This window comes from Engystomops pustulosus, chromosome 8 (assembly GCF_040894005.1).
Source record: "Engystomops pustulosus chromosome 8, aEngPut4.maternal, whole genome shotgun sequence".
In the NCBI taxonomy this organism is placed as follows: domain Eukaryota; kingdom Metazoa; phylum Chordata; class Amphibia; order Anura; family Leptodactylidae; genus Engystomops; species Engystomops pustulosus.
In genome coordinates this window covers 45,432,999-45,460,975 of record NC_092418.1, presented here as the reverse complement: position 1 = coordinate 45,460,975, position 27,977 = coordinate 45,432,999, and the positions used below count along the sequence as shown (strand labels likewise).

At 41.6% G+C, this 27,977-nt stretch overlaps 2 protein-coding genes across 4 annotated transcripts in view; one reads left to right on the top strand and one right to left on the bottom strand.

Annotated features, from left to right (window-relative positions):
* Positions 1-14,991, bottom strand: part of NPRL3 (NPR3 like, GATOR1 complex subunit) — a 46,617-nt gene extending 31,626 nt beyond the window's left edge. Inside the window, exons 1-7 of one of the 3 annotated variants that reach the window (XM_072120804.1) lie at positions 14,841-14,991; positions 13,752-13,881; positions 11,209-11,278; positions 9,541-9,579; positions 6,039-6,168; positions 3,702-3,776; positions 654-807 (exon numbers count right to left, since the gene is read on the bottom strand). In XM_072120804.1, coding sequence (XP_071976905.1) covers positions 654-807; positions 3,702-3,776; positions 6,039-6,168; positions 9,541-9,579; positions 11,209-11,278; positions 13,752-13,869 — 586 coding nt within the window. In that variant the 5' untranslated portion in view covers positions 13,870-13,881; positions 14,841-14,991. Of the gene's footprint in view, positions 1-653; positions 808-3,701; positions 3,777-6,038; positions 6,169-9,540; positions 9,580-11,208; positions 11,279-13,751; positions 13,882-14,559; positions 14,579-14,840 lie in introns of those variants that run through there. The other 2 variants (XM_072120805.1, XM_072120806.1) reach the window with 2 other exon arrangements.
* Positions 14,992-17,701: 2,710 nt separating this feature from the next.
* On the top strand, positions 17,702-20,804 carry LOC140075208 (hemoglobin subunit alpha-B-like). The gene is made up of 3 exons (XM_072120802.1): positions 17,702-17,863; positions 19,252-19,456; positions 20,585-20,804. The coding sequence occupies exons 1-3, from the start codon at positions 17,769-17,771 to the stop codon at positions 20,711-20,713; spliced, it is 429 nt and encodes a 142-aa protein (XP_071976903.1). The 5' UTR covers positions 17,702-17,768; the 3' UTR covers positions 20,714-20,804.
* The last annotated feature ends 7,173 nt before the right edge of the window (positions 20,805-27,977 follow it).

Here is a 27,977-nt window from a genome sequence, read left to right as displayed (position 1 = left end):
TATTTTTTAATAATAAAAGAGATTGCTTTATTCACTTGGATCTCCGCGTCAGCTATATGCATAAGCGCCTTCCTAACCGGTCTCTCGGGTATTGTCATTATCTCCACATCGTTCCGGGATCCTGGTCATCGTTGAACGTTGTCTTCCAGGAGTGGCAGCTGTTGTTTGCTATACAATTACATGCCTATACCATCTGAACCAAGGTGAAAGTCCCGATTTACTCCCTCACGGTCACCACTGTGCCTGACGTTATTACACGATAGCTACGCCTCTTTTCTCTCCTCCTGCACTTTTTTTCTCTGCTGTTCTGTTTGGGACCAGGAGCGCAGCTCCACACTCCCTCGATCCCAGGTTAAAATTTTGTGCTGTCATGGGAACAAGGATTATCGTCATTACATTATATTACAGACACCTTACAGCTGATCATTGCAACCTAGGACTAAAGTAACATCCAGAGATCTTCAGCAGATAGTCAGCAGAGAGGTCCATCTATAACTAGGGGTTGACGGTAGTTGTGTGTCCTAGAGTCGGGGAATGCCTGTAGATGTGTTTGTGTGTGTGTATATATACACACACTAACACACACATATGTGATTTAATATAATTGCCTCACTTGGGTCCCGATTAAACACAGAGACCTTCCTTGTACCTACTTTCAGACATTGCAGACACTTCGTCCTGTATTGCCAGGATGAGCTTGGCCTCTCTGGTTAGATACTGGCAGCGTCGCTCCTCGTGTTGCAGCACAATGGCAATTCTTCTAGACAGATTGTGCAAACAGTTTATGACTGAAGGATCTACATTGGCCTAGAGATCAAGATGGAAGAGATAACCATTACTTGGAAAGATGTATAATACAAACCACACACCAGATATTATATGGATCAATCACATAGAAATAACAGGGAATGTGATTTAGTAAAGAGACTGCAGATGATATGATGCCATCATATAAACCATTGCTTATGTCATTTACACAGTATGTAGGGAAGGGCTCAGATTTGGATATAATATCATGAGGGTCATGCCAGTGAAGAACTAGTTGGCCTCTAAAGTTCATAAAGACATAACGACTGTATGAAATGTTGACTCTCTTTACTAACCCATCTTGTGTCCTCCTCCCGTCTGTTGTCCAGCAAACACCAAATATACACCAAGTCCCAGTCCTCTCTGCAGTCACAACTTGGACTTTGTATATAAGATGATGGCTGGTTCAAGCAGCAAAATTTTTATGTATTAAATTCAGCGGCCTAACTACCGCCATAGCAGACGTAGCAGCTGCTATGGGGCCCGGGTAGTTTTTGGAAAGAGGGGGCCCATGGGCCCAGCTAAAACTTTGCTATGGGGCCCACTCTTGTCTTGTTAAGCCCCTGATTTACTGTTCACTTTATGGAATGGCTGGACCAAGATACAAGTTCTTATGCCTCTTATGTCACCCCTTCACGCTCAGACTGTAAGCTCTTGTGAGCAGGGCCCTCCCTCCTGACTGTTTGTACTGTGTAATGTACTATTTTATATGTATATGTCCCCTATGATTTGTAAAGTGGTACAGAGAAAGATGGCGCTATATAAATAAAGATTATTATTATTAAAGACCAGCAAATGCATAATCCTATTTACAATGCAAGGCTTCTCATATGATTTAACTATAAGTAATGTCTGTGGCTATACTTGTCAGACATGTTATTTCTTTGATGTATAAGCAGACACCAATCACTATTGTACTGGTTACATTAGGGGAACAATGGGACAGATTTGCTATGACAAATACCCGTTTCCCCTAATGCGAAGCAAAAAGGATCATCCACTAGTCACCATAGCTAATAGATAATACATCACATCTCATAACTAAAAAACCCTCATATGTATTTTACCCAAGTTCTTTGTTGTGACCTTTCCCTCCACTTATCCCGAAAACACAAGTGTCTGGTCAAAATTACTGGCAGAGCACTTTGTTTGAGTGTCTATGGGATATATGCAAACATCTGATAATGTAGATTCAGCAAGACTCGGGATTGGTGGAGGTGTTATTAACCTATCCCCCAGAATCGTATAGGTATCTAGAAGTTATCCTTGATGCAGAGTACAAGAAGACCTCTGCTTTTTCTGAAAGTTGATACTAAAGTAATTTATAATGTGATCCGATTCTCTTGTAACACATTACTCTTCCCATTCTTCTTTGCCTGGTCACATATCATCTTGGGCGCTGGGGGTGTCCGCACATGACTCGGCAATCCTTGGAGCCGGCACTTGTGATGTGTCATGATTCTGTAGGGGCTGATTTGGAGGGATGCAGGGAGGAGGTATACAGATAAGATATGTACCGTCCTAATTTGGCCTTATCAACATAGGGTGTCTCAGCTCTTATACTGCTGACTAATGGTGTTTACCAGAGGAACAGTATAGATTGTAAAAAACTCACTGAATCTGCAGGAGCAAGATGACACACCTAAATGTCTTCTTAACAACTCACCCAGACAGATATGTGAATGTAAGAAACATCCGAGTGTATGAAATAATCCCTGCTACAGAAGAACATGTTTTGTTAATATAACATCTGTATGTACAGTAATATCCACATACATATATTATAAGTATATAAAATAGGTATCCATAGTGTCTGACCATGATCCATTACTCTGTAGAGGGACCTGGAGGTATAAGTACGTATGTCCAGGCTTCAATAGAAGAAAAAGCTAACATTAAAACTAAATATAAACATAAAACTAAAGCACAGTGTGATGTGCTGCCAAACGGATCCTGTGTCTGACCATGTGCTAACAGGTCCAAATAACATATGGAAGCGTCATCCAAAAGTGGACACAAATTTAAAAACCCATCATACTATTTTTTGAGTCTGAACCCTAGATTCAAACTCCATCACTTATTATCAAAAAGTGACATAGACACAGCATTAACCACTAGACTCAGTTTTCTGGATACAGCAAGTCAATCTTATAATATAACAGTGGAGGGGAATGAAAGGCTCAGGAGCCAGATGTGGCTCTTTTTCTGCTTGGATGAGACTTGCACACAAATCTTTAACAAATAGCGATCAGCACAATATATGTGTCTAAGGCACACACATCGCTGATCACTGGACGCAGGCAATGATGTTACCGCGCGACCCAGGTGCCTCTCCCATTGTTGCTTAAAGGAGTGGACGCTACTGGGGGGCATGTGATGGGGCTACCCACCTACTGGGGGGCATGTGCTGGGGTTAGTCTGGGGGGAGTCTAGGGCTACCCATCTACCAGAGAAAGGGCATGTGCTGCCTATCTACTGAGGGGCATGTGGGGTTTCCCCATCTACTGGGGGGGAAGTGTACTGGGGGGGGGGGGCATGTGTTGGGGCTACCCACCCACATGGGGAATGTGCTGGGGGTTACCAATCTACTGGGGAATTGTGCTGGGGTTACCAATCTACTAGGGGGGGGGGATATGCTTGGCATACCCTACTTCTGGGGGCATGTGCTGGGCTACCCTACTACTGGGGGCATGTGCTGGGGCTACCAATCTACCGGGGAATATGTGCTAGGGGGCATTTGCTGGGGCTACCCATCTTCTTTTATATATTTATGCATAAAATAGGAAATAGGTGGGAAATGAAGTGCTAAATAGACAGTAGAAAAAAGCCAATTTTAGATAAATTAAGTCTTTACTCTTATTACTACAAATTCACGTATAGAACTTCTCTCTTACCCGCAAGGCAAACACAACATTAAAGAGGATCATTGTGGGCGTTTCTCTTTTTGGTGAAGGATCGGTTTTTGACACCTTAAAAGAAATAGAAACACAGATTTTAAAGTCACCTGAACAGCAGTGACAACTATTGAACTTAGAATCTGGGTCTTGCTACTCTGCATTATGCTAAGACAATGTTGTAGAGGTGACAGCAAAGAATAAACTAGGATACAGTATTGCTTTATCATCACTCCAGCCATAACTGTAACGCACCTTGTTACCACCAGAGGGAGTAATCCACAGACCTGGAACAGAAGATAATAAATGGACATGTATTTCCCTATATCAGTGATGGCGAACCTATGGCACTGGTGCCAGAGGTGGCACTCAGAGCCCTTTCTGTGGGCACTCAGGCCATCACCAGAGATGACTCCAGGTATCTTCCTGCAGTCCCAGACAGCCCAGGACTTGTTGTGCACAGAGCTATTTTAAAGTGACAGCTGTACCTGGGACTATTTTCTGCTTTATTGGTGTCCTCAGGTGCTGGTATCAATGAAAGCTGTGACAGAGAAGCGAGTATAAATCACTAATTACATTTCTGTGTTGGCACTTTGCGATAAATAAGTGGGTCTTTGTTGAACTTTGGGCACTCGGTCTCTAAAAGGTTTGCCATCACTGCCCTATATACTGCTCCTCATGAATAAATACCCTGCTGTAGTGCTGCCTACAGTGTGACAAAGTCCAGCTCCCTGTATAACACCACACAGCAAACCATTAGTTTTGTCTTTTTATTCACTCTATTGAACTTTAAATATTAGGTCTCATTACGTCACAGTATGTGCGGTACTATACGTACAAAACTGTTCTACAAGTCTACAGTTATATTTGGTCACTTATGGTCGGCAATATATATGGCCATGTGCGAAAATCTGTGTGGTCTTATATATATGGCAATTTATGTGACAACATACACTGACAATCATATATTGCTGCATACATTGTCGACCTCAAAAGACCAAAGATAACTATAACAGTTGTGTAAGAATAGCACCGCACATACTGTGTACCTAATAATAATTAAAGTTTAAAGGGCATCTACCACCAGAATGAAAATGTATGCAAATGAGCCTGAGGGGCTCCAGAAGTGTTAATGGACCCTGGAGCACCTCAGACTCATTTGTATGGTGTTTCATCCTAGTAGTAGATGTCCTTTAATAAAGGGAACAAATAGACAAAACTAATGCTTTGCTGTGTGGTGTTATACAGGGAGCTGGACGTTGTCACATTATAGGGCACCTCTATAGCAGGGTATTTACTGATGAGAAGCAGTATACAGGGAAATACATTTCCATTTATTATCTTCCAAATTTGACCACATGCACTACCACCCATACATGACCGCATGCACTGCCACCCATACATAACAGATGTATGGACAAATCATTTGTGTGTGTGTGTGTGGGGGGGGCATGTTTCTATAAATCCACCTGATACGGTTTCTGTAAAACCTTCTGTATTAATTCTATATAAAACTCCAGCACGCTGCCGTATTCATATATGCATGTAAATGAGACATTAGGCTGCATTCACATGAATGTATGATTTCTCCAATCATGTATCTCCATGCTGTATGAATCCGTATATATGTGATGTATTTCATCCGGATGTGCACATAGGTCACTGTATCCATACAAAATACAGTGGTTTGGCAAATGATGTTACTAGCTTGCTCAATCCCAAGATCCCTGGATACTGCACCTATTTATGGCAGATTACAGTGTACAACCCTATGCAACCCGTATTTTATACATTCCCATAGACTTCTATGGGGCATATGGAACAGAAATACATGAAAAAATAGGATATGATATATATTTTTTTATGCCTTGAAAATGGTCCGGTGCACAATACGACCACTGAAATGGATGGCCGTATTCCCAGTGAAATGAATGGGGCCACATTCTACATGATATACAGCCTAAGGTTGCATTCACACAAACATATGCTCACCTGTAGCCAGGACGAGTCGTGCGCTGAATAGGAGGAGGGGTGAGTGGTGAGCGTTGCACACTCCTCCCCTCTCCATTGGGATGCACAGCTGTGCACACGGAGAAAGATAGAACATGTTCTAGCTTTTCCCCGTGTACGGTGCGGTGACACACGTGTGTGGCACCCTACTGCCGCCGGGAGCCTATTGCCATTTATGGGGACAAATATATATGAGTGCAAGCTTGCGGCCAAATATATGTCCCCATGACAGTTGTGTGAATGCAGCCTTAGCCTTAGCTATAGTGATTTACTGTGCCTGGCACCACTGTGGGTACCACTCCTCCCTATGGTGAGTAAGAGCATTACCTGGCATAGGGCATGTTGAAGTAGAGTCGGATGTCCAACAAAACGCACATTGTCAATCTTCAGCTCAAACTTCTTACCGCACATATCAGATTTTGTAGCCAATATGGTCGCAAGTATGACGTCTGAAAATCTTTTAAAGAATAATAAGAGATCAAAAAAAAACAAAGGATCGTTGGCAGAATTCATCTCAGTACAAGAGATATCATTGTAGTGAATGTAAAGCAATTAAGTGTGATCAAACAGTAGTGGAGGTGACAGATAGAGACGTCATGCGAATTAATTCCATGCTCTGCCAGGATTCACATAGACTGAAGAGATAAGGAGTGATGGTTAATCATAAAGCCAATTACTGTACCACAATACACAAGCTATACTCATCTGTGTGGAATAAAGGGTTAAAGGGCAGATGTAGCCGCACAGGGGGCCATGGGGTTCTGTAATACTCAGACTCATCTGCATTGATATCGCTAAAGATTACCATAGTGAAGGTATAATGCTACTACCTAATAAACTGTATTACTATCGGTTACTGTCGTAGTGATACCTGTTTCTAACTTGTATTGTAACTTGTGGTATAAATATTAGGGATAAACATTAAGTGTATGCATATAGGCCAGTGGTGGTGAACCTATGGCACCCAGGCCGACACCAAAGACAACGCAAGGAATCTTCATGGATTCCCAGACAGCCCAGGACTTGTTGCGCTAAGTGCTATCTTAAAGCGATAGTGCAGCCTGAGACTACAGGAGGAGTGGGAAGGTGTGGGCAGGTCTGGATTATCACTGTAGCACCGGCTGCAGGTCCGAAAATTCTTCCTATTCGGGGAAACCTAAATTTATCACTCCTTCTTTCTACCATATTGGTGTTCTCAGGACACTGATACAATTGAAAGCTACAACAGAGAAGGGAGCAATAAGTTTTCTGCTTAAATTGCCATTTTGGCACTTTGCGATAAATATGTGGGTTTTGCTTGTAGTTTGGGCACTCTGTGTCTAAAAGGTTTGCCATCACTGCTATAGGCATAGGTTTTACCTCAGAGATCCCCTCATATCACAAAAATGGGGGTCAACCCACTTTACCCATCAGGCAAAAATATCTAAAGTGGAATAACTGTGTCCTTTATCATGAGAGGTTTTTTGACTTATTATTGATACTATTACTATTGATTATTCCAAAGTTGGCACAACTTAAAGAGGAGTTAAAAAAAAAACATTGGTGCTTCCTTCTAAAAACCAGCTTCTCTCCTGACCATGGCACTGTTTCGGAAGAGGGCAGCCATGTTTTCAGTCCCCAGACTACATCTCTTCAGTCAGGATTTTACCAGAATTACCCCAATTACCACAGATTTATAAATAGGAACAGGGGATATATAGAGCAGGTCAGGAGCTGAGCCTACCTCACACAATCAACTGATGGCTATGCTATGTAAGTGCCCACAGTGGCCAGGTTCACAGCCATTAAATCCTTGAACGCTTTGTCAATATCAGCTACAACTCATGGTTGGACAGGGAGTGCAGGCTCTTCAGTCATATCATCAAGAACAGCACCCCCTCAGCCCCCCCCCCCCCAAAAAAAAAATAAAAAAAATGAGGAATTAATAAATTCACCTCCGTAAGCCCTGAGTGAAGAAAGCAACCCATTACTTTTTACATTAACATTGGTAAAGTGCTGCCCATTTCCTTGGTAAATATTTGGGCTGAGGCCCAGTTCTTCCGCTGGATATTAATGGAGTGGTGCTGCTGTCCTTGGCTGTCCCCGGCTGTCCCCTCTCTGTCTGACATCACAAACCAAGGTTGGGTTATACTGCTGCAAATTCATATGTGTAGTGTGCAATGGGTGGATGTAATCGGAGCCGGCATGTAATCATATACACCATATACAGGAATATTCCAGCTATTAATCAGTGAAGATACCATGTGACTGTAACCCCATAAAAGATGTCTGAGATGTTCGGGATCTGGCATATACTCAACATGAATAATCCACCATTCAACTAAAAGACTAGCCGTATGGCAAGCATCAGGTCTATCTACCCTAACAAATGAACATTAATGCTGGAGGACCACTATCCTATGTGTATGACTAGCAAAGTGCCCTGAACCATTCACAGAAAACATTACAGAAATATTGTGATATGTGACACATTGTTAAGTTTTTAAACTCCTCTCTATGCATTTGTTGCATCTTCTTATCCTATATAATGTCCCCATTATACCCATATCCCTTTTTTAATAAATATAGAATAACCCTATATGTATGTGACAGGGAGTATAGGCTGATGTCAGCAATCGCACACGAGATGTGCTGCTTTCAGTGAGATAAAGCTGAGGCGTATATTTGGGAGTGTCTCCGAGGGTGTAGCTAGTACTAGCTGCTTATCTCTTCAGACAAAGTGACACATCTACTGTCTGTACTCAGATATACTATTAAAAATTACTCTCAATTGATCAGTGTGAATATGAAAATGTTGTAGAAACATGTATTTCTTATTATTTACACTATATATATATATATATATATATATATATATATATATATATTATATCTATAAAATTTGCATGTTGTCCGCCAGAGGGTTACTTAGTTTTCCCATTAAAATAATAACACTCAAGGCTAATCTGTCCAATTTGTCCCTCATCCAATGTACAGAAAACCTACTACACTATATGCTCCCCATATAAAATAGGCCAATTTACTAATTTATATTTATCACAGAAAATGTTTTATTTCTTTCTATAATTTAATAAAGAAACCAAAAAGATGGTATTTGCGGTCATTAGACTGCCAGTCTATATTTCTCCTTATACAAGGAAGTTTCATTTCCCAGCAGCCCATTTGCTCTCACCTGATGAAAGACATAAACGTATACAATTTCAATTCCCTGATGTATAATTTTTCACTTGCTTCTGAATCTCATCAAACTTTTATCACAGACACTGACTGTGACAGTCTCTCACCGCTGAGGCGACCCTACCTGGCAGAACAGTCACTGCATTCTTTACAATTTTGCCTCCCTGCACGGATATCAAAACCACTTACTTCACTAGGTGTGACAGGAGTCAGGGGGGTCCACAACATATGTGTGGTTTACAGATGTGAATACCAGTTTAATCTGATCTTCCTCTATGCCCAAATGGTTTAGAGGACCTAACCCTTCTGTATATTGCAAGCCTCTTTCAAATACTACAAGTGATATTGAAGCCAAGTTCCCACAACGCCTTTCGGATGTGTTTTTGTTGCGTTTAGAAATACATTGCAACGCTTCAGGTAAAACACATGCGTATTGGGATATAACTGGAACGCATTTCTTCCAAAATGCATTGTGTGAAAGTGGAGTAAAGCAGAGATCTTTGTCAAGAGTGTTAGTGTTAGACGATTACAAGTCCATTAATACATATGTATATTATAGATTCAGTTATTAATAATGTGATACATACACCAGTGACAATAGGAAGAGGCACATTCTAAACAATAGCAGATTGTTCAGAATATCCAGTCTTACCCTGCAACCAACTGCTCATCTGTTAGAGGACAAGGCTCTCTGGAATAGGAACGGGAGCCATCAACATACAAAATGGGAAACATGACATCACAAGGCACAGCTACATACATGACATGACCTGCAGCACATTATATAAAACTTGTAGGTGTGGACTACACACAGACCTATTACATGATATGTGCTTACACTGAGCAGTAAATAAGTATTTTTATAGTTTTATTTTTAAACATGGAACTGCTTTGTACATTTTTTCAGTGGAAATAAAAAGATGAAAAAGAGTCTCAAAAGACTGTGTGTAGCTCCCCACCTAGGCATCGGCATAGACATAAATGTATTATGAGACCCTGTCTCACCGTCCAGAAAACATAGTTTATCATGCAAAAAGCAGAATTTAAAAAAAAATGGTTATTATTCATTCAAGAAATTGCCCTGGACTATGAACCTAGTGACTCCCTCAGAGATCAGCATTATTAAAGATTTCTGTCCAAGACTACTCACTCCATAGGGGCTAATATATATAATATATAAATAATAATTTATATTGAGTAGTCAGAGTTAGGAAAGTGCAAACATCCTAATAATAAATGCACAGGAACACACCATGATCACTCTTTCTTGGGAATTGCAATAGCTGTTTATATGCAGATTTTGAACTACACTGGATCCTCAGTCCCCTTTCCTTTATGGAGAAATGTATTTTAAATCTTATGATATGTGTTGGGCGTCCATACGCTCAAAGACTTATTCTTGTTCCATACATCCCTCATACACTTCAATGGAACTTCAGCACACATGCGGCACCATACCGTTCCGTAGCCAGTAGACATGTCCTATCTTTCTACGGAATATGGCGCCGTGCGCTGTGTATTCCTATGGAGAGGGGCAGGGGTGAGCAGCACTAACAAAAAGAGGAAACAAAACCATCGTATGGCAACTCCCATAACAGTGAGAACTACAAATTTAAACATGTCTAGGCTGAGATTATGGCCTTCAAAAGGACTGTACAATGGGAAAGTTGTCAAGAGTGGAAGTAGCATTTACTTCTCAAATATGTGAGACCCCAAAATGATCAGATATGGATGGCCTACCCTAAAACTAGATCATCAATATCATTATCCTGGAAAAGCACTTTAAAGGAAACCTACCGTCACAAATCTATCTATTAAGGTAGATCGAGTGGCAAGTTCATCTAATGTATAGTAGGATGGTCCTTTTTATGGCTAATCCTTTGAACCCCCGTAACTTTTATAATCTTTTTTACCCTAATATGGAAATTTCTGTAAGAGGCTACTGGGGTGTGGAGTAGCTGGAGCTACACGGCGCAGCTACTCCACACCCCAGCAGCCTCTTTTGATCCTTCTCCCAAGACATCTTCAGCACTCATCTGTGCTCTGCATAGACTGTCTATGCAGAGCTGGCGGCTGCCCGGTCTCGCCTCCTAAGCCGCAGCTACTGCTACTCCACACCCCAGTATCCTCTTTTAAAATTTGCATATTAGGGTAATAAAAGATTATAGACGTTACAGGGGTCTTAAGGATTAGTTACATAGAGGGATATCCTACGATACATTAGATGAACCTGCCACCGGATCTACCTTTATAGGTTCATCCGTGATGGTAGGTTTCCTTGAACAGTACATATATCCGAAAGTTAACATTGACATCATACTTGGAATCTCCATCAGCATCTTCTGCATTGTCTCCAGTGTTATTTAAAGCATAGCGGCTTCTTGGATTACCTAAAATAACATAAGTCCAAAATTAGTCTTTAGAAAATACAATACCGTATTATTGTTCTAATTTTACTGAAGGTAAAGTCAAGGTTATCCTCTAGTAATAGCAAATAGGAATATGCATTTATTTAAAAGAATCATTAAGAATAGTCTCCTTACATAAACCCCTGTCAGCAGACTCCTTACATAAACCCCTGTCAGCAGACTAAGCAGAACTATAGGACTGTGGTACATGGTCCATCATACAATAAAGTTATCAGAGCACTGATACGTCATAAATAGGGATGTCGTCAATGTCCATAAGACTATGTGGCTAATAGATAATATCCATCCACATATTTCTAAATAGCAAAGCTGCATTATTCCTTGACAGTGCTCACTAAACATTATCACAGATATAGAAAGCATCCATGTTGCATGCTGTGGCCTTTTCCTTTCTATATTGGACTTTTGGATCCTACACACCAGGACCCTGAACTGCGTGCATCACCCAATTTAATAACTAGAAAGAAATAGAATGTTAGGTGCCATGCAAAACGCTTGCCCTTATAATAAACATGCTTCTATTTCAGCTGACTGGCAGAGAATAGTATAGATGCCTCAAAGCTGAATGTGATACTATGAATGCTCGGAGCTGTCCTAACAGTAGGACCATTAAACAGTGCACTATGTTAAAGGAAATCTACCTCCAGGATGAAGGATTGTAAACCAGGTACACTTACATGCTGGGGTTGCTCCCTCTGCAGTATCCGTTCTCATTTTAGCTTCTTATGCCCTTGTTTTTTTCGGTTTTTTTGGCTCTGGGCTCCATTAACAGCTAAGGAGCCTGGAGCCCCTCAGGCTCATTTACATATTTTTTGTAAAATCAAGGGCATAAGAAGCTACGAAAGAGTAGATCCTGCCAGAGGGGACACCCCCCAGCATGTACCGTAAGTGTGCTTGGCTTACAATCCTTGTGGTATATTTCTTTTAAAGGGGTTTTCGCACATTTCATAATTATCCCCTATCCGCATGACGATTATGACACAATTAGGTGTCTTGGTGGATTTTATTGAAAACGCATGATGTGTTGCGATTGTCCTTTTACACCAAGCTGCACAACTCTGAACCCTTTAAAAAGTATGGGAGTGACATTTATCTATTGTCAAACACCAACTGATGCTCCACGTACCACTCGGGGTACTCCGGACTCCCGATATATATTGATTACTCGGACCTTCATCAGGCAATTCATATGGGTATATGAATTGCCTGATGGAGGTCCGAGTACCAGACTGAAAAGCGTCACGACAAAGTTTTTAACAATAAAATCCGATAATATTAATATATATCGGGAGTCCAGAGTATCCTTGTGAGCGCTTACCCCAACGTGGTACGTAGAGCATCAGTTGGAGTTTGGCGTTTAAACACCTTCCCCCAGTAACCCTGGAACACAGAGGACGGGGCATTGTTTAAGACAAGCTGCTGGATACGTGTGACCTAATTCATTTATGCTGATATATTCACCACACCGGGTGAGAGTTCCATTGGACAAAAAAAAAAATTTCTTTTATACCAGTTTTATTGTGTATTGCACTAGGAGAGAACTCCTTTTGTCTCTTTGTCTCTCTTTCATGACTGCGGTGAGAAATTGCATCTCTTGTGCATCTTCCACTCTGCTCCCAGGCTTTTGTATTTATCTATTGTACGTCACATGCACCATCTCTATTTTTCTTTTCTCTCTCCAATGAAAACACTAGTATAGGAGGAATAGCTGCCAAACAAGTGTTAAACCAAGAGCTATCAAGGGTACATTTTATATTGTTTTCCCCTCTATATAAAATAAGGGATACGAACAGAGGTCTTGACCTCACTGATGAATGGAGCGGCAGGTCGACTATGCATCCTGCCACTCCATTTAAATTCTTTTTGAGGACCTGGAGTTGAGGACCTGGAGCATAGCGGTGGGCTATCTCAAGCACTCATAGACAGTGAATGGAATCCAGCACTACTATAGTATTGCATGGAGCACTTAATCATAGATCCAGGCACCATGACTAAGGTAATGTTACCCATGGCCTTTTTCCTTCTAAAATAATCTTTTAGAATTATGCTAATGAGCAAGAAGAGCTCTGGGTTGCATTACCCATGTCCCGCCATGCTTTAGTTTAGCATGCTGTTACACTGTCTCCCCTTCCCCTCTGCTCCCTCAGAACTTCCCCACTCCCTCTGCCTGCTGTAATCTCACAGAAGACGTTTCAGCACACAATGCTTCTGGACAGTGTAACAGCCTATGAAGCTGCAGCACAGAGGGGCTTTGGAAACACCACTCAGAGACCTTTTGGCTCATTAGCATAATTCTAAAAGTTGCTTTTAGAAGGAAGAAGGCCATGGATAACAAATATAAGAAAATGATCACAGTCACAGTGCCTGGATCTACAAGTAAGTGTTGATGGTTTATCATGCCTGATTTTGATGGTGTCGGATTCTATTTACTTACTTGTCTGTAATGATTGTGTCTCTGGAGTTCTCTGGAAGGGGTATCGGAAGAGCAGCTTATTCCCTCTACTTCCCGAACTCACCAGGATTACACTTATAGGGCTGGTGTTTTCACCCATCCTCTCCGAAGCCTAAAAACAGGGACTTCATTAGTACACAATAAGATAACTGCATATGATTCATCACAAATTTACTTATGGCAATAATATTCTTATTACATAATACAGAAGCATTTCAGTAATTAGGTTTTGCCAAATAACGACCAAAATAGTTTTGTTCCACTAGGAAATTGTAAAAATAAATGAATCAGCATGTCACTTTTCTGCCGCAGTTAAATGGATTTTTTGGGGTGATTTTTTAACTTGAAAGCCTATGTACAAGTGAAAATCTGTAAACAAATTTTGTATTGATGGAGGTTCCTTCAAGACATTATGCAAGATTATAGAGGACTGAAGTGACAGAAAATCCACATGAAAACTGCAATAACCCAAGTCAAGAGAAATACTAGAATAACCATTTAAAGGGGTTGTCCATGTCTGTCTGAAATCAGGCCAGTTATATCACATGCAGTGTCACTTGGCCTAAGGCCAGCTCAGAGGGGTTAAAAGAAAATCAGGGCCCGGAGGTGCAGTGCACAGAACTGCCACTGTTCTATGTATGGCAGTGTGATCTCCATGATCCCAGACAACAGCTTTAATATTCTAAAATAGCAATAAAAAGGACACACAGTATTTATGTATAAATAGCTCATAGCAACTAAAAAAAAAAGTGGAAACTGATGGCAACACTAAGCCAAGTCTGTCACCCACAAGCTTACTGACGGTTTCCACTGGTTGGAGTGTAACTGCGGGTCTGAACCAACACTTTGTGTTTTATTATCCATTTGAAAGTGTTTTTTTATCACTTCTTATTATTACCCGGGGGGGGGGGGGGTGTATATCACACACACACAGTGCAGGTCAGTGATTGGATGCAGTTATGTGCCTGTACACACAGTGCGGTATTGTGATAAGTAGTACACGGAGACACATAACATGCTGGAAGGCGGAGATGTCTCCTCGCCCTATATACTGTGTACACACGATATTACCGGCAGCCTCCTCCTCAGAGCCTCCAGGCGACGGTGGACGCTATTTCCTAGTGGACTACAGGACCTTACGTGACGTCATCAGCACGTGACCAAAATCTGTAGCAGGGAGGGGCAAAGCCCGAGCATGCAGCATTTGCAGTGTATACAGGAAGAGGCTGCTGTGTGTACTCTGTGCGGAGACTGGGGGATGGGAGAGGAGGGGGAGAACGAAGGGTTAACAGGGAAGTGTAGCGTATACAGGAAGAGGGGAGGGGGGTATAGGAATGGAGGCTGTGTAAAGGAGAGGATATAGGGGTTCAGTCTGTGGGAAGGAAGATACATGGGAATAGAGACTAAAGGAGAGGATATAGGGGTGCAGGATGTGGAAAGGAAGATACATGGGAATGGACGATGTGTAAAGGAGAAGAGATAGGGGTGCAGGATGTGAGGAGGATACATGGGAATAGAGGCTGTGTAAAGGAGAAGATATAGGGGTGCAGGATGTGGGAAGGAAGATACATGGGAATGGAGGGTGTGTAAAGGAGAAGATATAGGGGTGCAGGCTGTGGGAAGGAGGATACATGGGAATAGAGACTGTATAGGAGAGGATATAGGGGTGCAGGATGTGGTAAGGAGGATGCATGGGAATAGAGACTGTAAAGGAGAAGATATAGGGGTGCAGGCTGTGGGAAGGAAGATACATGGGAATAGAGACTGTAAAGGAGAGGATATAGGGGTGCAGGATGTGGGAAGGAGGATACATGGGAATAGAGACTGTAAATGAGAGGATATAAGGGTGCAGGCTGTGAGGAGGAGGATACATGGGAATAGAGACTGTGTAAAGAAGAATATATAGGGGTGCAGTCTGTGGGAAGGAAGGTACATGGGAATGGAGACTAAAGGAGAGGATATAGGGGTGCAGGCAGTGAGAAGGAGGAAACATGGGAATGGAGGATATGTAAAGGAGAGTGTATAGGGGTGCAGGATGTGAGGAGGAGGATACATGGGAATAGAGGCTGTGTAAAGGAGAGGATATAGGGGTGCAGGATGTGAGGAGGAGGATACATGGGAATAGAGGCTGTGTAAAGAATAAAGGAGAGGATATAGGGGTGCAGGCTGTGGGAAGGAAGATACATGGGAATAGAGACTGTAAAGGAGAGGATATAGGGGTGCAGGATGTGGGAAGGAGGATACATGGGAATAGAGACTGTAAAGGAGAGGATATAGGGGTGCAGGCTGTGGGAAGGAAGATACATGGGAATAGAGACTGTAAAGGAGAGGATATAGGGGTGCAGGCTGTGGGAAGGAAGATACATGGGAATAGAGACTGTAAAGGAGAGGATATAGGGGTGCAGGATGTGGGAAGGAAGATACATGGGAATAGAGACTGTAAAGGAGAGGATATAGGGGTGCAGGATGTGGGAAGGAAGATACATGGGAATAGAGACTGTAAAGGAGAGGATATAGGGGTGCAGGATGTGGGAAGGAAGATACATGGGAATAGAGACTGTAAAGGAGAGGATATAGGGGTGCAGGCTGTGGGAAGGAAGATACATGGGAATAGAGACTGTAAAGGAGAGGATATAGGGGTGCAGGATGTGGGAAGGAAGATACATGGGAATAGAGACTGTAAAGGAGAGGATATAGGGGTGCAGGATGTGGGAAGGAAGATACATGGGAATAGAGACTGTAAAGGAGAGGATATAGGGGTGCAGGCTGTGGGAAGGAAGATACATGGGAATAGAGACTGTAAAGGAGAAGATATAGGGGTTCAGGATGTGGGAAGGAGGATACATGGGAATAGAGACTGTAAAGGAGAGGATATAGGGGTGCAGGATGTGGGAAGGAAGATACATGGGAATAGAGGCTGTGTAAAGGAGAGGATATAGGGGTGCAGGCTGTGGGAAGGAGGATACAGAGGGGATGGGGGATGTATGTACGGCCCAAAACTTCCGGCTCTACATACATCCCCCATAGACAGCAATGGCTGCACAGTGTGCACCCATGTGTGGCCCCGTACCTATCTTTCCCTGCGTGTACAGCATTTCTATGAAGAGGGTAGGGATCCCCTCCGCCTCTCCATGGTGCTGGACGTATGTTCACCTGACTATGGGCCGGCGGATATACGTTTGTGTAAATTAAGCCTTGGACTAGAGGAAAACATGAAGCCATTTTTGACCTGTTTATATGTAAGGGACAATATTTTACCAGGTTCAAGGTCCAAACTGAGTATGTTGGGTCTTTTCTTTGCTGCTACTATAGCGGCTGCTCTTTGCAGTACTTTTTTTGGGGACATTTCAGGTACAATCTCCTCCTTGATATAATACATAATAATATATGGGCAGCATGTTGCCTTTAGTGGTTAGCATTACAGCCTTGCAGCGCTGAGGACCTGGGTTTAAGTTCCATGGTCAACATCTGCAAAGAGTTTGTATGTTCTCTCCGTGTTTCCCTGGGTTTCCAGCGGGTCCTCCGGTTTCCTCCCACATTCCAAAACATACTGGTAGGTTGATTAGATTATGAGCCCCATTGGGGACAGGGACCGATTTGGTGAACTGTGCAGCGCTGCGTAATCTGTGTGCGCTTTATAAATAAAGAATTATTAGAATGAAGTAAATTAAAAAGTGAAAAAGATTTAAAAGAAAATGAATGAAATTAATACAGCTTTATAAGCCTTAAGGATGGTGAGTTTACTTCATCATTTTTGCTGATTAATAATAGCAGTTAGAATACATTTTAAATTGGAAATGAAATTTTATCATATCATTAGCACATCGCGTAATTTTTAAGAACATTTGATAAGCAGCTGTTAACAAAAATTGGGCGGTGACCTTGATTAACCTATAATAACACATAGGGGCCTGCCCATATATATTTAAACCCCAAGAAATTAGGATATCAGTAACATTCAGATTTTTATAGTCACCGCACCCACGGGATCCAGGAAAGATGCCTTTCAACGCTAAAGAGAGGGAGGATATTGCTCATATCTGGGGAAAGGCTTGTGGCCAAGCTGAGGCTCTTGGAGCTGAGGTCTTTGACAGGTGGGCTTTTGATTTGTGGTTTTCAAATTTTATAAAAAATACACAGCATGTTTACACATAGAAAGCAGTCATATATCAAAGAGATTTTTAGTGTATTCATATATGTATATATATCCAAAAATTGTTTTCTATACGTTATTTAAGGTGGCAGAAATATTTGTGGCCTATCCTTGCTTCCTGCACATGTAAATTTATAGCATTCTTGTTGGAAAACTTTGTTAGTCAAGGCATAATGTGAAAAAAAATTGATGAAAAAATTCCTAATTATGTGCATTTGACAGCCAAAACTTATATTTTTTACTTGACATATTGCAAAGACATTCATTATTTCTACTTCATTAATATCAGACATTGATTATGCTGAGAGTTGCTGAAATATGGCATTGTTATTTATTAGTGTACACTTGTCCCTTGTTAGCCATGGCGAGCAGAAGAGTGAATAAATGAGGCAATACGTTTTTGCGGCTGAGTAAGTTTAGCCTCTAATCGTTATCGCCCAATTACTTCACTCTTGTATTGTTTTTTTTATGAAAGATGCACATTCTTCATATATAGAGAGATTACGGGTAGGGCATCAATCAGCATTGTGAAGATTACTTTATATACTTGCCAGGAAAGTTTTGCACTGTTCTTGTGAGAAAATGATGTTTTATTCTTGTTATACAACAGAGATTATTGTTGCACCAATAGAAAAAAAATGAAGATGTTAAACATTGGCATTTGTGGCTAAAACTGGAGATTTCTAGGAGACCAGAAGACTCCCCTCACGGCTTATACCATTGTTGTATCTAGAACAGTCGGATATTAGTGCTTACAATGCCCCATTTTCCATATCAGTCTTGGTACAATATGTATGATTTATTAAAGGGGTTGGCCACTTTACATAAAGTTTTGTAATGTATTTGTAAGTGTGGGGGGGCAGGATCTTAGGTGATTTACCAATAATTTACCCTATGGATATGTAAAGTGAAACCTCCTGTCTGTTACCTTATCAGCCAGACCTTCCTGTCCATAAAATGGCCGCAGATGGAGGGTCATGAGATATCTATCTGTCCATGAACAATCACCCTCCCAGGGCTTTATGATAGTATTTATGAATATAATATCAATGTCCTGGCAGGATGATTGCTCATGGACAGATAGAGATCACATGAACCCCCATCTGTGGACATTTTATGGACAGGAATCTCTGGCTGATGAGATAATGGACACAAGTCTTCACTTTACTTATCAAGAAAGCAGAGCAGAATTATTAATAGATGTATATTGGTAAATTACCTAATATCCTGCCACTTACACTTACACACACATTACAAAAAACATGAGGTAAAGTGCCTGAACCTTCAAGCAGCCACGTAGTTGACCAAACAGTTAATTGTATTTTACAGACTTTTCAAGAGTTGCCCTGCAACTAAGACCTACTTCAGCAAGTTCAACCTGGAGGCTGGATCTGCTGATCTGAAGCGTCAGGGGGGCAAGATCCTTAATGCTGTCGGCGTAGCAACCAAACATCTGGATGACTTGGATTCAGCTTTCAGCCAGTTGAGTGAACTTCATGCCTTCAAACTGAGAGTGGATCCCGGAAACTTTGATGTGAGATTTTATTTTACATTATCAGTGTGAAACTTTTGTAAAAAGTTGAGTCATACTATCCTAATGTGTTCAGTGCTGATGAGAAGAAGCCACTACTAATCCTAGTGCACAATAATACACCATCAGTGTTATGTGTCTTCCGTTTCTATAAGCATTGAGCACTTTAGGTTGGTAACAACATAACTACTAGAAATACTATCTGGACCCAGTAGAATTTTAAAATGTTTCTTATTAAAAATTGATCATCTTGATCATTTTTCGATGGTCCTTAGGATAGGATGCCAGTATTAGAACTATAGGGGCGACCAGATAGCGCCCATAGTATTATTCCAGTAAGCAATATGGGTGCTCAGAAGGAGATTGAAGTGAGGCTCACCAGATATAGTTGTGCTAGATTAGGCACAACTCTATTTTTGGTGTTTTAATGCTGGTATACATGCCTCCAGGTGCTGCCTTCGGACATTGGTCGGCGAAACATGGTTGCCAGGAGGGGTTTTCACAATTGCCGCACACGGGTACTCATACGATCAGGTGGTTTAGTTTAAAAAGACATTTTATTTGATATCTCAGGAATACAATGCGTTTCAGAGTCAACTGTGACTCCTTTATCAAGTGAAAAGAGACTGAAGGCACAGTTGTAGGGTAAACTTTCAGATGCTAGTATCACATCTATGTAAGTTTGACTTTTGACATTGTGTCACCTTTAGTGTTACCAGGTCCACCCAGTGTGCCTGGTATTACAGCTCAACACTTTTCTGATGGAACTGAGATCCACTTAGTTTCCATACCAGGCACAGCCACTACTAACAGTGCAGGGTAAGAATGGTAAGCTGTAAATGAAATGCACTGTGGCCCATTTAATCATCAGGCATTCTGATAGTCAGGCTCCCATGATAATGATTAGCATCAATATAGTTGTTAACCCTTTTGATCCAATACACACTGCAAGGCCATCTCAGGATTACTTGGGGTCTATGACCCTATATTGCAACAATAAGTCATGTATATATTGAATGTTTGTCACAAACATATATAGTATTTGGGGTTGCATCAATTTCCAGGGTTAAGGTGCAGAAATATTGGCTTTCTGTTTTCACTCAGATATTAAATTATGTTTTTTTCTTTTAGCTTCTGTGTCACAACATCTTGGTTGTCCTGGCCATTCACTTCCCAGAAGACTTCACCCCAGCTGCCCATTCTGCATGGGATAAGTTCCTGGCTTCCGTCTCTGTCACTCTGTGCTCCAAGTACAGATGAAGAAGAGGATAAATATCAATCATCAATAAAACCTTGATGGCAAATCATCAAAAGGGTCTGATGTTACAATAAATTCTGAATGACTATTAAACGTTATTGCTGTTTTCTTAAATTAAAATATGCTAAAATTGCTTGTGGGTTCCAACCGGGAACTTGTAGTGTCAGTCATGGAAGGGACTATCACCACTTTGTCTGGGCTCTTCTAATACCTTTTGAGACTTATTGAGATAAATAAGTATCTCCTGAGACAAAAAATCTCAAAAAGTAGTAGAAGCCATTGAAAGCATGACTTTTACAAGCTGAGAAATATTGTGTAGCAGTCCTAAAAATATAATACAGTCTACAATCACAGTCTTCAGAGCAGTTATTGACCACTGATACACACTTGTTGCCTCCAATAAACGCAGCAAGTTACATAAACACTGTAAGACAAGTGACATGCCGGGTCTAACTTGTCACTGTCAGGGCTCCTGCGTATGAGAGTGCGGTCACATGTTCAGTTTTTCAGATGCCGTTTTTGAAGCCAAAAGCAGGTGTGGATCATAATGGGTGAGGACTTGTCATTAAGAAGTGCTGTTCCCACTCCTCCTACTTTTACTTAATTCCAGGTTTGGGCAACAAAAACCGCATCTGAAAAACTGAAATTGTGACTGTACCCTCACGCTACAGTTATCGTTAAATAATTAAGTGCAAAATGTAGTTAATTGGTGGGGTGCTTGATGTCAGACCTTAAAGGGGTTGTCCCAAATATTTAAGTTAACCCCTATCCACAGAATGTTTGGACCCTCACCAGAACAAGGACCACGAGCTATCCACAGAACAGGGATCCCATTCCCACAGGATAGGGGGAAACTTAAACACTTGGGACAACCCCTAGGGCAGTGGTGGTGTACCTATGGCAGGCATGAGTGCCAGAAGTGGCACTCCGAGCCCTCTCTGTGGGCACTCATGATGTAACCCCATCACGGAGTTTGCCAGACAGGACTCAAGGCCTCCTCCAGCAGTCTCAGACAGCCCAGGACGTGTCACCCTCAGCACTATTTCAAAGTACTGCCCAGGTCTACAGGAGAAGGAAAGAGGTATGTTCAGGTTATCATTGGAGCTTTGGGCCCAGTGTTCTTCCTTTTTGGAGATAAGATACTGCATGAATTTCCAAATAAGTAGGGTTTGGTTGTAGTTTGGGCACTCAATCTCTAAAATATTCACCATAATTTCCTTAGGGCATTTCATATTCTAATATCTTTACAATGGTGAAAAAATATATATAAATTTAATAATAAGGCTTATAATGTTTTTCTTATTGAATAAAAAAAAGTGCACTGTCACAAATCATTAGATAAAGATCACAAAATTTGGGTAAAAAATGCAATACATATACTTAAATAGTGGTTAGGGAATCCCTAAATGTTCCAAGTATTCCTATCATGTGTGTATTAGGCTCCAGATATTAGGCTCCCCCTTCACACAGGTATACACAGTCCGACAAAACACTGCCCCAGAATCTGGTGTTCTGGCATTATACTATCATGCAATACCTATTTAGGGCATGAACATGCCAGTTGAAAGATGGTCTAAGGCTGGATATACAAAAGATTTGTGTCGGTGTCAAAAAAGTGGCAACCTAAGAGAGACTCTTATTAAATCCCCAAAAAATCGGATATACCTCTAAATTTACAAAATGAACAATATAATCTTTATTAAAGTAGATTGATAAAATCAGGAATATTAGTTTGGGGTTATAAGTGGAAAACAGAATCCAGGTGTACCCTGGTGGCGACTGACAGCAATTACATCACATGGTAAACTACTAGGGCAACATTAAAGAGATATACACTCACCGGCCACTTTATTAGGTACACCATGCTAGTGACGGGTTGGACCCCCTTTTGCCTTCAGAACTGCCTCAATTCTTCGTGGCATAGATTCAACAAGGAGCTGGAAGCATTCCTCAGAGATTTTGGTCCATATTGACATGATGGCATCACACAGTTGCCGCAGATTTGTCGGCTGCACATCCATGATGCGAATCTCCCGTTCCACCACATCCCAAAGATGCTCTATTGGATTGAGATCTGGTGACTGTGGAGGCCATTTGAGTACAGTGAACTCATTGTCATGTTCAAGAAACCAGTCTGAGATGATTCCAGCTTTATGACATGGCGCATTATCCTGCTGAAAGTAGCCATCAGATGTTGGGTACATTGTGGTCATAAAGGGATGGACATGGTCAGCAACAATACTCAGGTAGGCTGTGGCGTTGCAACGATGCTCAATTGGTACCAAGGGGCCCAAAGAGTGCCAAGAAAATATTCCCCACACCATGACACCACCACCACCAGCCTGAACCGTTGATACAAGGCAGGATGGATCCATGCTTTCATGTTGTTGACGCCAAATTCTGACCCTACCATCCGAATGTCGCAGCAGAAATCGAGACTCATCAGACCAGGCAACGTTTTTCCAATCTTCTACTGTTCTACTGTTCGATGAGCTTGTGCAAATTGTAACCTCAGTTTCCTGTTCTTAGCTGAAAGGAGTGACACCTGGTGTGGTCTTCTGCTGCTGTAGTCCATCTGCCTCAAAGTTCGACGTACTGTGCGTTCAGAGATGCTCTTCTGCCTACTTTGGTTGTAACGGGTGCCGATTTGAGTCACTGTTGCCTTTCTATCAGCTCGAACCAGTAAGCCCATTCTCCTCTGACTTCTGGCATCAACAAGGCATTTCCGCCCACAGAACTGCCGCTCACTGGATGTTTTTTCTTTTTCGGACCATTCTCTGTAAACCCTAGAGATGGTTGTGCGTGAAAATCCCAGTAGATCAGCAGTTTCTGAAATACTCAGCCCAGCCCTTCTGGCACCAACAACCATGCCACGTTCAAAGGCACTCAAATCACCTTTCTTCCCCATACTGATGCTCGGTTTGAACTGCAGGAGATTGTCTTGACCATGTCGACATGCCTAAATGCACTGAGTTGCCGCCATGTGATTGGCTGATTAGAAATTAAGTGTTAACGAGCAGTTGGACAGGTGTACCTAATAAAGTGGCCGGTGAGTGTACATGGGAGGAACAACTAATAGTAGAATTTCATTTTGGTTGATATGGGTGGCAACCACTTTGGCAGGGTCAAGCAATCTGTCCTGTGAATAATTCAAATTATTCTGCATCCATGATCTCCTCTGGGTTCAGCAGAGTGATGCGAAGGTAGTGTTGCTCCCCATCGTGCTGTGAGGAGTAGTTTGCCTGGCCCTGTCCATGTAGTTTTTCAGGATACTATCCAGAATAGTGGCTGACCAGGAAGTGCACTGAGCCCTGTTTCATTTAAGAAAGATTTCCAGCGCAAAGTCTCCAACGGTCTAAAATATACTTTATTGGTGCATCAGTGCGTGGGGTACATTACAGTGAAGAAGTAAACGATCAACGCGTTTCGGCTATTCAGCCTTAGTCATGATCTACTTTTACTTTATGCTCTAAGGCATTGTCGTGGTAAGTAGAGCTGACTTGGACTTTTACTTTGAGCTATGTTTTTATGTTTTTGAGCAGAGCTGAGCTAAATTGGGCCAATTCTTGGCATATGTCAAGATACACCGCTGTTTGGAAAGTTCATAAAACCAAGGACGCTGTTTTGGTTTCCTAAAACCTCTAGTTCAGACTGTTTTGTAACTTAATGGACCACTATGTACACCATCTACAATTACATAGGTCCTTAAATAGTTTTCAAATATAATGTCCATTGGAAGAATCTTACTTGAATGATTACCCTCCCATATAGATTGTGATCCCTCACAGGCACGGTCCTCCCTCCATTTGTTTCAGATCTCTGTAGTTTCTGAATTTTGTACTTGCATTTGTTCTTGTGTTAATAATGTATGTGAACCCCTTATTGATAATACAGCACCCTGAAATTAATGGTTTCGCTATAATAAAATAATAAATAATTATTAAAGTAAATTTATTGCATGGAAATGACCAATTATGTGAAATCATCCTCCCAGCAAAGGCATATTGGGTTTTCCTCTCCAACCAAACACCTGAAATATGACTTTTCTGATGCTGAAGTGGGAACAATTGCAATAGCTGACAATGAATGCACTTTCCACCTAAAGATTTAAGAAAATAATGATTAGTGATGAGTGAACCCAAACTGCAAGGTTCGGATTTGGTTACCCCCCGGACATGGTATGCGCACACTGCCGTAGCTATTTAGACATTTAAATAGTTAACACAATTGACGGTGTCCATGGTGGGGTGTCAAACATGAATTTTAATACAATTGATAACTAATAATGCTATAACATGGAAAAAAAAAATATATATATATATATATATATATATATATATATATATATATATATATATATATATATATAACATGCAAGGTTGTAAATAATGTATCATTCTAAAGTAGGCTACTTTTTAAAAATCTGTTTCAAAATCATGTAATTTAGAGCAAATCTATCTTAATATCATACGGCCTCTTTCAGTGGCTCATAGTAATAGTTTTTGTGTGGGGGAACCTGATTTAGCACCTGAGATGGGAAAACCCCTTAAGGGCCATGCCGTTTACGGTTTTTACATTTCCATTTTAAACTTCTAGTTTTTAAAAATCCATAGCTTTTCTATTTTTCCGTGTACAGATCTTCCTTGGGTTAGTATTTTATGTTCCATGTCCTGTACTGGGAAGCAGGAAGCAAATTCCTGAGATACCAAATTTATATGGGTTGTATTAGGTTTTAAAATATGAAAACCTTTTGTAAAAAATAAATGTTTTTTGTCATTACTCCCTACGGACCCATGTAAGGTGTAATGCTGCCATTTTGGAGACTGTATCACGTTTTGATCACTTTTTTTAATTCAAAAGTTATAAAGTGTCCAGACATTTGGGCGCTATTTTCTATTATGGGTTTGACTGATAAATTGGGTATTTTAGGACATTGCTGGGAAAAGGGTAGCGATTTAAAATTTAAGGCTTTTATTAATTTTTTTTTTAACTTTTTTTTTTTACTATATTTTTAGACCCCATAGAGTTTTGATGGCTTCTTTCATATACTGCAATGCTACAGTATTGCAACATATAGGGAAGCTGTGTAACATTGTGCCACCAACACACTGTTATAGATTGCGCTAAATGACAGGCCTGGGAGTCTCACATAGACTTGTGGCAATCACAGAACTTATTGACACGCCCCGATGACATTGCCCAAGATGGTGGTGTACACACTAACCATTTAAATGGTTAACACCTGCCACCTGTACCAACACCGGTCGCAGGTGTATATAAAGAGGGCTCATCCCTTGCACCCTCTTCACATAACTGCAAACACACCAAGACCTACAAGGTAAATCCTGGTGCTTCAAGACATTGGGGGTCATTTACTAAGGCCCCGATTCGCGTTTTCCCGACGTGTTACCCGAATATTTCCGATTTCCCCCATTCTCCCTGGATTGCCCCAGGATTTTGGCGCACGCGATCGGATTGTGGCGCATCGGCGCTGGCATGCACGCGACGGAAATCGAACGAAAACCCGACGGATTCGGAAAAACCGCCGCATTTAAAAAAAAAATCTGTTGCGGAGCTTGCACTTACCTTCACTCAGCCCGGCTCGGTGTATTCCAGTGTGTTCCAGGGAACTTCAGCGCAGCAGCGCCACCTGGTGGACGTCGGAGGAACTACCTTAATAAATCCCGGCCGGACCCGAATCCAGCGCAGAGAGCACGCCGCTGGATCGTGAATGGATCGGGTAAGTAATTCTGTCCCATTAAGATTACTGGATATACACTCACCGGCCACTTTATTAGGTACACCATGCTAGTAACGGGTTGCACCCCCTTTTGCCTTCAGAACTGCCTCAATTCTTCGTGGCATAGATTCAACAAGGTGCTGGAAGCATTCCTCAGAGATTTTGGTCCATATTGACATGATGGCATCACACAGTTGCCGCAGATTTGTCGGCTGCACATCCATGATGCGAATCTCCCGTTCCACCACATCCCAAAGATGCTCTATTGGATTGAGATCTGGTGACTGTGGAGGCCATTTGAGTACAGTGAACTCATTGTCATGTTCAAGAAACCAGTCTGAGATGATTCCAGCTTTATGACATGGCGCATTATCCTGCTGAAAGTAGCCATCAGATGTTGGGTACATTGTGGTCATAAAGGGATGGACATGGTCAGCAACAATACTCAGGTAGGCTGTGGCGTTGCAACGATGCTCAATTGGTACCAAGGGGCCCAAAGAGTGCCAAGAAAATATTCCCCACACCATGACACCACCACCACCAGCCTGAACCGTTGATACAAGGCAGGATGGATCCATGCTTTCATGTTGTTGACACCAAATTCTGACCCTACCATCCGAATGTCGCAGCAGAAATCGAGACTCATCAGACCAGGCAACATTTTTCCAATCTTCTACTGTCCAATTTCGATGCGCTTGTGCAAATTGTAGCCTCAGTTTCCTGTTCTTAGCTGAAAGGAGTGGCACCCGGTGTGGTCTTCTGCTGCTGTAACCCATCTGCCTCAAAGTTCGACGTACTGTGCGTTCAGAGATGCTCTTCTGCCTACCTTGGTTGTAACGGGTGGCGATTTGAGTCACTGTTGCCTTTCTATCAGCTCGAACCAGTCTGCCCATTCTCCTCTGACCTCTGGCATCAACAAGGCATTTCCGCCCACAGAACTGCCACTCACTGGATGTTTTTTCTTTTTTGGACCATTCTCTGTAAACCCTAGAGATGGTTGTGCGTGAAAATCCCAGTAGATCAGCAGTTTCTGAAATACTCAGCCCAGCCCTTCTGGCACCAACAACCATGCCACGTTCAAAGGCACTCAAATCACCTTTCTTCCCCATACTGATGCTCGGTTTGAACTGCAGGAGATTGTCTTGACCATGTCTACATGCCTAAATGCACTGAGTTGCCGCCATGTGATTGGCTGATTAGAAATTAAGTGTTAACGAGCAGTTGGACAGGTGTACCTAATAAAGTGGCCGGTGAGTGTAGATGTATAATTCTTTTATTTTTTGTTTTTTTCTCTATTTTTTTACTGCCTTCTTTGTGAGTTTCCACTGCTCTGTTAAAGCAGTTAGTGATACGCTTTACAACAGTCTACTAAAACAGTCAATCTGCGTCTGATTCTATAATGTACAACGCAGTACAATGGTCGATTGAGTAAAGAATGTTCGGGTAAATAGAAAATACAAGACAAGCATTGGAATAAAACTATTTATTTTGACCTATTGGCAATAAAAGTAGCTAAATTGATCAAT